The sequence below is a fragment of the Haliotis rubra genome, unplaced genomic scaffold (assembly GCF_003918875.1).
Source record: "Haliotis rubra isolate DU_JTF1 unplaced genomic scaffold, ASM391887v1 Scf298, whole genome shotgun sequence".
NCBI lineage: Eukaryota > Metazoa > Mollusca > Gastropoda > Lepetellida > Haliotidae > Haliotis > Haliotis rubra.
The window spans coordinates 827,501-838,801 of record NW_025766966.1 but is presented as its reverse complement, the minus strand read 5'-3'; the positions used below and the strand labels follow the sequence as shown (position 1 = coordinate 838,801).

Sequence of the window (11,301 nt, the reverse complement as noted above, 5' to 3'; positions counted from 1 at the left end):
ACGACACTCGTGCCTAAACATCGGTAGATCCCTCGCTCTCGCTCGGGAAATACCAACGTTTAGGCACTCGTGTCGTAAACATAGTATGACCTGGGCACTCGTATAATATCCTCTATTTAATCATGAAAGAGTAACATATTACATTGTTTAATCTATTAGTCACATGATCATAACGGGTCCGGGTATTGAGATGGTTACCCAGATAGCAATGTCCGTTGGGCCAATGTTGGACCAACATTGGCCATCATTGGGCCTACGTTGGCCAATGTTGGCCCAACGAACATTGCTATCAGGGTATCCGGGTCCAACTCATTACCCACCCGTCCCGGGTATCCGGGTTACCCGTCTCAGCCCTAGTACATTTCATTATTCATCTTCATAATTGTTACATATATTGAAAACTGAACAACCGGTACCACGGATACATGCCGGCATTCCTGACATATATACTGCCAATGTCTACGACCTGCTAAAACTATTTCCTTCATGTCATCACACCAATCACACAACACTCCGACGGCGGGTCAAGCACTTTGTTCAGTTCACACTCAGGGGGTGACACGTTGAGGTGTCAACTAGGAAGTGACTCACGCTAGGGTCGATTCCACCAAGGACTCGTTATGTGCCTCCTCCGCCCGCACAGTCTTGCAATATACCTGAACAGTCTTGGGTGGCAACAAAGGCCAACTGGCAGTCACAGCAGAATAATCGCAAACACTTTTATCCTATAAGTTCTTCTATTACGTACAATAGTCTCGTAGTTCAACATCATCACACGTCTCAGCCTGTCTATCACCAGTTACACCATCTACACCTTGACTACAAATGTGCAAAGGACAATTCTGTACTGTCCCTTAGGAAACAATTTCACTCCTTTCCATTCCACCGTGTGTGACATATCCACCCTCGGAGTTTTGTCACAGTATGAATAGCTCAGTGTCCCTATCAACATTTGTGTAGTATGTTGCGGACACCAGTTCTGACGTTAACCTTACAGTATCCTTACTTTCACGACAACAGCTAGACTTGCAATGTCATCATTTGTTATAGCTAGATCCAGTGCATACCTTACGTGATACTCCGACTACACGGCGCTCTGTATACGACAACTCATTATTGCGTGGTGTACGGACCCACCGATAGTGCAATGTTTTTAAATGTTAAAAAAATAAAGACATCTCCCATGAGATAACAACTTTCAGGAATAAATATAACCCAAAGCTGGCAGATAGGAAAAGGGAGATAACCCTTTAACTACTCAGGTGGCCCACTTCTTTAATTTAATTCGTTTTGTTTTTGGATTTTGGTTCATTAACAATTTCAGTTTTTAAGAGTGTACATGTTCTTTATTGTGTCCAGTTATTTTGTCAGTGAGTACTGTATTAGACAAGCGAACGACTACATACTTGAATTAAAATCTTATACACAACCAGCAGTTTTCTGTGGAAGTAGCATTGATTTAAGTCCATGTGGTCAAAGTCTGGATCATAAACAAGCATATTCCATGAAAGAACGTCCAGTTCACACAGTACAACTAGTTGGTCACACAAATTGTGTACTACAAGACGCATGTGTGAATGGGTCTAACGACTGTCTCCATCACGTATGTGCACTCTCCTCAGATGAACGGTCTCATCCAATCCTGTAGGACTTGTCTCGTTCCGATTACACGACCACACTCAATTAACCTGAAATAACAGTGCAGACACGCGGAGTATATCGCTTGTCACATGTGCCCCGTCTCCTACCATCAGACAACGTCAAGCAGCTGGAGTTAGCCTCGGACGGGTCGATTGCCGCCGTCCGTCAGCGTTACATAACTGGTGTCTCTCATCATGCCCCATCAGTAGTACATCGCTTAGGTCTACAAATGCCTGGGCCCCGATTCCTCAAAGCCTATTGTAAACGTCATAGTTACGACAGGTCGTAACGTTACGAACGGTTTCTGGATTGGGGCCCTGATTTCTCATATGTTGTTTGTAATAGCCCAGGCTGCGTGGCACAAAATATGTTCCAGAAAGAAAGCCAAAAGTAAATGTGCTCAGGCTTTACAAAAACAAAATACTATATGTTTGTCATCCAATTTAACGTCGGTTATTTAACTGCAGACATAGCATTTCGTCCAATATAACACACACAGAAAGGGAAAATACAAGGTGCATACTCACAACACAAACATCTTGCATAAGGAAACGGACGTTCCATACAATGATTAATTCTTTTCCGCGTCTAATAAAACAAACAAGGTCCGGTTTGGCTGCGTTGTCACTATGCCATATTTGTCTGTGTAAACCTTATCAAGTTCCACCAGTTCCTCCTATCCACGAGTGGGCGAGCAGTACAGTCACTGCATCCTGCAGACTAGGTCAGGTGCGTGTTTCTGTTCTTTACACTTAATCCATAAGCTGACTTCGGTTACATAAGTTCTTTAAGATGAAGAAAAAACAAATGTCGATCTTGCTGCAGTGCGTTTGTCAAACGTTGGTCGAATTTCAGTTCAATAAAGCAACTTCCGAACGCCAATAGTGTCAGCAGACGATACAACACTGGCCCACACTGTTAAGCCACAACATCGGTATATTATTGGCCAGTATCAGCTTGACGTTCACAGTCATGTGATGGTACCGATCCGTCTGAAAGGGTCAGCCATAGTCCCCGTTACAGGTGTCAGTCGACAAAGATGAGGTCATTAGCAGCAACACCAACAGCAAATATTCCTAAACGCGGTCCTAAAGTCTCTAGAACAGAACCAACACAATGGCACGACAAATGATTTGATGACAAACAACCAGCTAGCTATGATACCAATGGTACGAAGGACTTCGCATTCTGATGACGAGCTGCAGCTTATTCTGTTAACGGGAACAGCCAGACAGAAGTAGGGAGTATAGAACAGGATGGTGATAAAACTGACCAAACTGATGTCCACTGGAGAGTGTATTCTCTCGCCAAACATGTCCAGACCCGTGGAACGTCGTTTGATGAGGTATCCAATGACAGCAGCAATTCCAGTCACCATGATGATAAAACTCTGGGGAAAGAACGAGAACGCTATGAGTAGCAGCGCCGTGACGTCTTCCTTGTACCTTCTGACGCAGGGTAGGACGTCATATGGTCGGCCTGGCTCTGTTGCTATGAAGTATAGAGGTACCAGAAGCGCTCCTGATATCACCCAGGGCAACAGACCCATTGAACCAGACATCACGTACTTTGTCTTACCGTTTGTGTAAAAATAGCACCCCATCGCGAACACATAGTCCATATTGATGACAAACACACATAACGTGGTTACAGACGGAAGGATGTTCATCTGTAGCACAGTCAGGGCATTCCTCAGGGTACATGGGAACTGCCACTCCCCCTTCTCCCCATAGTCTGCATATAGTGGTATCACTATGACCCCTATTAGAAGGTCCGCAAAGGCCAGATTGACAACCAGCATGTGCTTGGTGGAGTTCCTAAGCCTCTCCGACATGAAGATGAGCACGATGACCATGAGGTTGAGGAAGATGATGAGGACGTCACACAACAGGAGGATGCCGAGGTTGTGCCTCAGCGTCACCTGGATACTCCCCAGCAACAGCTCCATCTGGTGGTAGAAACACGTAATCAACAATGTTGTCATATGTAGTGTCATGTCACGATTATGTTAATTCAACTGAAAATTAATCATGTTTCACCCCTCTGTTTCGCGACCACCTTTACGTTTGGCGCTCATAGTCTATTAAGAAGTATACTACATACCAACGTTTATATGATTAAGAAGATGCATTGAATTTTGCTAGTCGTATATGGTACTTCCCCACTGTCAGTGAAACATTAACTTTATTGTCTGAATTTGGCTCCTTGTGGAATATTGTTACCTCGTTCCCGGTGAGTGGCGAAGAAGTCAAATGTGTCGGGAATTCGTTGTGTAGACTTACCTCCCACTAACGTACCAGATCGTGAGTTCGAATCGTTAAATAATCTATAATTAAGTGGTACCATACCCATGCCCGTGGCTTTGAAGAAGGCCGTAAACGTCTATGACAATTCCGGGTTTCCTGGCTCAAACACTCTGTGATACAACTGAAATACTGTTCAAATGGCCTTACACCAAACTAACTCATTCACTCCACAGCGAGTGAGTGAGTGAGTGAGTGAGTGAGTGAATATGGTTGTACACAGCTGTTCGCAATATTCCAGCAATATCACGACGGGGGACACCAGAAACGGGGTTCAAACATTGTACCCATGTGGGGAATCGAACCCGGGCCTCGGTTATCCCACCGTCCCCATTCACTCCACAGAGCGATTTTAGCGCTAATATGATCGCACATAGTAACACCGGCTTAAAAGAATCTTAGAGCCAAGATCGCTTTACGTTTGTGAAGCCAGACCCAGGGCAGCATGTTTGGAAGCTGGGAATATATCTGACTTGATTTCTAAGCAATTGCTAATGAGGTCACCTCTTAACCAGGCCTTTAATAGAAAACCAATAAAGAGCAAAGTCTTGAATAGCGTGACAGGAAAACGTCAAGTTTGTAGGATATATCTTGCTAGGTGTCCATCTGTGGGACTACTTGCCCGAACGGAAACGATTGCAAAAATACATCTGGAAAAATGCTAGGGATCACGCCTTCATTACCACACATCCAGAACTACTACAAACAGTTTGGAAACATTATATATGACATTAATCTCTGACCGATATCTGAGGAAAACGTGGTACCTGAACACTATAAAAAGTTTGGAAACATTGCAATCGACATTAATCTCTGAACGATACCTGAGGAAAACGTGGTACCTGAACACTATAAACAAACTGCATTAATCTCTTACCAATATCTGAGGAAAACGTGGTACCTGAACACTATAAACAGTTTGGAAATATTGCAATCGACATTAATCTCTGAAAGATACCTGAGGACAAAAGTGGTACCTGAACACTATAAACAGTTTGGAAACATTGCAGTCACATTATCTCTGACCGATATCTGAAGAAAACGTGGTATCTGAACACTATCTTTCACCTAGATGTACATATGAGGTGGAAGCATGAGATGAGGATGCATTTGAAACGATACTCAACTAACTTGTAAAGTATTTACTGCCATTGAAGTGTTACAAAATCTAATCTATTTCGGCCTCATAATTCCATACGAGTATGCCGCATTAATTATACATGCATGCAAATGATTCTCAAAAAATTTAAACAGTTTACAATATTCTATATGGAAATATATTAAAAGCGGTGCTCAACATTTCTCAGGTGTATAACATGTATACGTTAATAGACACGGGTGAACTTCACTTACTCACCTGTAACGCTCTGTGGCAGACTGTCGTACACACTGGGCTGTATTTAACTTAACGTAATACTCCCTAACACGTGTTATTTCAATCCGAACCTAGTATTTTCCAACAGCCAAGTTCTCCGGAAAAAGCAGAAAACAAACCCCCGTAACAGGGTCAATCTCCTCGTCTCAAAACCAAGCATGTATTTTATACAAGCAAAACCAAATGTGCAAATGATCTGACATCACCTTACGATAAACATAACATTCGTAAATCCAGATGTGGTATCACGTGACTGATGCAGGTGCGCGGTCACGTGACACAGATGCTACGTCACTTCGCCCTGACAAATGTGTCCCAGAGAAGAGCTAGCTATCGGTACGTGTCTAAAAATATCTGGCATCGGTAAGGTATCGTCGCTCACAGGCGGGAAGATTCCCCTACAAAAGCTTGCCGTTATCATATGGCGTTGAGTGATAGCACTAGGCTGCTCCAAGACTAAGCGGAACCATTTTTACCGCATGACTACAACCTATTTATGAAGCATCTGCACTCACGTTTCAAGTCAAATCCTTTTTGGAGAGGTACAAAAGATCAACTTAGAAATGTATTGCAACAATTGCTTCTGTCAAATCACTTGCGAAGACTTATTTTCTTGAAGGCACAGAAACCGCGCTGTACCTGTAACTCCGCCAGTCGGGGCCGAGACTCCCGGGTTAGTTTACATAGCCATACGATATATGTTATAGAGGTAAACATTTGAGGTTAGGTTAAAGAGATATATAAACATTTTCGGCACCCTGTCGTGTGATAGTAAACGATATAAGACATCTTTTGCTGTCAAATATTCTATAAATTAAATAAAATCCATTAACCTGTAATTAGATCTATAGGTATGAACAGGTACAGGCGTTGGTTCGGTGGAAGACTAGTTTATCGAGACAAGCGACTTTAAATCCTGTAACTTCGCGTAACGAGAAACTGACATTTTTATACGAATCTGGAAACGCTTTAATTCTGGGTAATTACAACATTAGCTCATGGTGCTGTAACGAATTCAACTACAGGTTCTGATGTCGATCAACGTGTTCCTCGTGAATGTGATCAAATTGGCGGTGTTACATTTCGACAAGACATGAAATGTTAACAGTATGTACACTTTAGTGGCCAAGCAACTCTGCGCTGTCTATCAACTGTCTAAAAACTGGAAAAGCACACATAATGTCGTTTTCCTACGTTAACTGCAAAATATGACACAATTTAACATCCCGTCAATGACGCAAGGCCCCACGAGAGTGCGATACGGCTTAATATAGCACGCACTGTTATTTCGCAGCCTTTGCATAAATTGAATACTTACACTGCGTGATATTCCGACGATCAGATAGATGTCCGGTTCATACTGACCACGTTAGCGAAGTGAGTGGACATAGGATAGGCTGGCCCGCTCATAGCGACCACTGGCAACAAGAGCTCGGATTCATATCGGAAACGAACGGCTTGTTTGTTTCTGAGCAGCCTGAAAACCACCAGGTTTCTTACAAGGCAGCTTGGCGAAGCGTTATCAGCAAAACCCACAACATCGTGTCTGTATCCTTGAATTTCGTATCGTGCTTACGTCAGCCTCTTTAAGGCTGTAATTCCGTAAAATAAGGTCGTGATTCATGCGGAAGACATTTCGTCGGGTGAAGTGTTTGTTAGTGGTAGGGGGTTGTGTGAAGGACGTTACATAGGGCTGTGCCATCATAGCGCTTAGCTCATTACACCAGAGGAAATAGTTTTGGAAAATAGAACCATTACATTTTGGGAAAATCGTCGACAGGACATAAGACATCGACAGAAAGGAAACACAGCTGTACTGAACCTGCCAAGATGAAATCGTGCAACTTGCAAGTCGTGCATGAATACGATATATATGTATATATGTAATATACTTGGAATAAAATACACTGTATTGATTTCATGCAAATGTTATATACTAGCTATAGATTTGTGTGCACTGTAGAATCATCTCTGTGAGGGAATAGGTAACTACCAGGCGGTGGGGTAGTCTAGTTGTTAAAGCATTCCCTGGTCACGGTGAAGACGCGGGTTCTGTTCCCCATACGGATAAACCCAATTATGGCGTTTCCTCCCGACTGACATTTCTTGAATAATTTCATTACTCGAACAAAACAAGGTAACATCACACTGTCAGCGATTTGTTGTGTGTAGTTTAACGCTGCACCCAGTTGCTGAAGACCAGTTCTAACCCGAATCTTTACGGGTTAACTGTCAGTGAAGGGTCACGAGGTTCTCCTAAGAGAGATCGACACATATACAGCTAAACCTAGGTAGTCGAACTCTAATGGCCCGTGATTCCAGCTAGACTACAGTGTCAATAAGGACCTGGCTAGCTATTCTCGAAACGTTCGTAGCCCTACGAACTTCTTAAGCCCATTCTTAACACATTGGCTACGATCAAAGTTAAGAATTCTTAGGGCTACGAACGTTTCGAGAATAAGGGCCCTGGGTGTCGTTGTCTTACATATCTAAAGTTCATGCAAGTTTCTCCTGTTAAGTGGCATTCGACTGCAACAATAAAAGTCATAGACTTTGCAGTTTTAAACATTTCTTTTTAAATCTGATGAATAAGGAAATGCTAACTGACTGGACAGAGGAGGACAAATGGAGGCGGATAAAGATGGAGTGATCATAGTTAAGGACATGACTGAAACCATTATATACATGACCTTGACGTGCAAGACCGGAAAGTCTAAGCAGCAAGTTCTAACAGTACTGTTAGTATGGAAATGTATTCCAGAATGGTTCAGCTGTAAATAAAACCATCATTCTTATTGGGTTCACTTTAAGTAATGCCTCTTATTTAAAACCATTCACTCGTGTTAGTCACTCAATATATGAGTTTTGATAGAAACCTTGCAAACTGACAATGAGCCTCAGTGAGATACTACATTCACACCGGTGCCTGAGGGAAGTCTCGACTTGTTTTATTTAGGGAGTGAGTGAGTTTAGTTTTAATCCGCTTTTAGCAATATTACAGCAATATCACGGCGGGAGACACCAGAAAAGGGCTTCACGCATTGTAAACATGTGGAGAATCGAACCCGGGGTTTCGGCGTGACGAGCGAACGCTTTGACCACTAGGCTACCCCACCGCTACCTTCATTAATGGCTTTAGCGTTTCAGGAAGGGAAAACAATTCAGGAGATGTGAGACAGACAAGAGTCAGTGCCGTGTTGGTGATTTCCAAATAGCTGTCATAGGGTCTTACGCGGACAACCAATACGTGGTATGAGAGTCCGCAATACCACGTACAGAGTTGCTTATCAGTCACATCCACACCAAAAAGAGACGATCTTCAGAAATCAATCACTGGTCAGATTTCCCGGGGTTCAATATTTAATCTGTTTATTACCAATCTGACGGGAAAGTCTGACCCCGATCACAGACGAACGACAGCCTCCCCTCCATCCGTGGACCATCAATTTGTCTCTGGCTGATGCAGTAACGATATAGACCTCGCTCTGGCTTCTGTACTGATCAATAGCCCATGGCAGGGGAGCCCACAGCACACACAAACCCCTGCTCCATGCCCTGCAAGCGTGTATTGTTGAGATTTGATTATGTTTGATTTGTCCCTGATACGTGTAATACCGCAGATGTTGCTGTATTGACGTCATGAGCTACTTGGCCCTCGGGGTTGTCGGTCCCTGCTGTATTTAATGTATTGTACTAATCACGTGCTGTTGTAGGATGTTGTTTATACGACCATCTTATATCACGTTAGTCAGGAGCCTATCGGCGTTAACTAATTCAGTTACCTAACTGAACTTTATTTACACCCACGTAGAGTATTTTCTGAATGGGTATATTCTTTATCTAAGAAAATATCTGTGACAATTGCTGGGGTAATCAATGTCTTTGACGTTAACAGACTGCTATGACTTACCTTTCATTTTAACATGACGCTGAGGAATGCATGATTCTGATTGGTCAAAATAAGATCAATGTGAGGTGATCTAATTCCATTAGAAATCAGAATGAGGGAGTAACCTGGATTTAGCGCCGCTTTGAAGAATATTACAGTAATGTCACTTTATTCCGCTTAATACTGCAAGTCCCAGACGTTTACCACTTTGGTGAAGCCACAATGGCGGATATGGTGCAGACAAACCTGACTCACAGTCAGGGCCAACCACCATTTGAATCCATGATCGTAGGTTTCTGGCGTCAACAAGAGACCCACCACTTAACTGCGAAATGTGGCCCCTTACAATATTGGGCCACTAGTGCACACGCACGCAGACAGACAAACACACGCACATACACACCATCACTACCCCCATTTTAGGGTGTGTGTCAGACCTGACGTGGTTTGTCTTCTATAATTGTGTCTGCACACGCACGTAGACAGACAAACGGACGCACGCACGCACACGCACACACACATCATCACTACCCCCATTTTAGGGTGTGTGTCAGACCTGACGTGGTTTGTCTTCAATAATTGTGTCTGCACACGCACGGACGCACGCACGTAGACAGACAAAGGGTGGACGCACGTCTTCAATAATTGTGCGCACGCACGCACGTAGACAGACAAACGGACGCACGTACGGACGCACCCACGCACACACCATCACTACCCCCATTTTAGGGTGTGTGTCAGACCTGACGTGGTTTGTCTTCAATAATTGTGTCTGGACATTGTCTGTGTATCCTCGCACTATCTGCACTATACCCGTTGTAAATGTCATGGACCTCCGCCTATATCAGCTAACACGCCATGGTATAACAAAATTACTCCCTCAAGGACAGGATATATGCTACTTGCCCGATAGACCAACCCTCAGTTTTGATTGTAAGATTCCTTAGTCGTTGTGACCCCATGCACAGATTGGTGTTCTATCTTGCCACTTTAGCCATTACGTTACATCTAGCCACTATCCAGGGCGTTACATCTCTATTTTGTTTAGATCAATACATGTACCATATTCGCTTCAGGTTTTTGGTGATTGAGCGTCAGCATGTATTTTTATCAGGGACAACGCTGTAAATGTTTTCGCTCATGAATGCGATATGAGATGAAGCTATGCCAGCCATTGTATTAATAGAAGGGAGATATGATACTAATAATTAGGATGATCGACACCTGTGTCCCGTTGTACAAAGTGATGGAAGCGTTACATCAGTCGTAAGGTCCGTGTTGAAGTGGGAGAGATACGATCACCTTAGCGCTCCGACCACTTTCTGGAACGGACCGTTGGATCGTAATATCCAGGTCCACCTGTAAATCGCCGTCTTATATCTGTGATAGCGCAACTATGGAATATAGCCATTTAACCCACAGATCATCCGAAATATATGAGTGACAAAGTATTTTCTATGCTGTTATATTCCACCCATATCAGTATGTTCAACACCAGAATGGGCGTAACACTTTGTATTCACCATGTTGGAAGCTCAATCTCTGAATATATATATGGTATTGAAAAAATGTTCTGAAACTATATTTAAACTGAAAGGGGCACCAGTGAGATGATGGATTCAGTTCTGAACCTGAAGAAGAACTAAACTTGGTTCACTTAGGGCTACAGGTTCACATACTTGCTGGGAGAAGGAAAACTATAATGCACCAGGGAGCGGCACAGACTAGTTCCTATGCTGCTTCTAGCAATATTCCAGCCACAGCACGCTATGGAATACCAAGATCGGACTTCACACATCGTAGCCACCATGTGGCCAGTGTTTACAGCAATAACTGCCGGTACTTGACAGTTTACCAATGAATCATCGGTAACAAATGTACGTTATGTCATGATTTCAATCTATACCGTGGATGAGTGCAGATTTAACCTCGTAAAGAAGTGAATCAATCTGAACCTTATAAGATCAATCGAAAACATGTTGTCTGTAATTAGTTATTGGACCAATCAACATATGGCTTTGTTACGTGAAAATGGTTCATGTGGAACGTGGCGTTCGTTTATCACGGTACTCTGACATTTCAAGCAGCGGCAG

The 11,301-nt window shown here is 43.2% G+C and overlaps 1 protein-coding gene across 3 annotated transcripts; it reads right to left on the bottom strand.

Moving 5' to 3' along the window:
- Nucleotides 1-298: 298 nt before the first annotated feature.
- On the bottom strand, nucleotides 299-6,836 carry LOC124282307 (D(2) dopamine receptor A-like). 3 transcript variants are annotated; one of them, XR_006900124.1, is made up of 3 exons: nucleotides 6,638-6,836; nucleotides 2,169-3,589; nucleotides 299-1,688 (listed from the first exon to the last, which is right to left on the bottom strand). XR_006900124.1 is itself a non-coding variant. In XM_046718266.1 (2 exons), the coding sequence occupies exon 2, from the start codon at nucleotides 3,587-3,589 to the stop codon at nucleotides 2,690-2,692; it is 900 nt and encodes a 299-aa protein (XP_046574222.1). In that variant the 5' UTR covers nucleotides 6,638-6,836; the 3' UTR covers nucleotides 299-2,689. The 3 variants fall into 3 exon arrangements, 2 of the variants coding, with proteins under 2 accessions (XP_046574222.1, XP_046574223.1); XM_046718266.1 differs by having other exon boundaries at nucleotides 299-3,589; XM_046718267.1 differs by lacking the exon at nucleotides 6,638-6,836 and adding an exon at nucleotides 5,302-5,523 and having other exon boundaries at nucleotides 299-3,589.
- Between the last annotated feature and the right edge of the window lie 4,465 nt (nucleotides 6,837-11,301).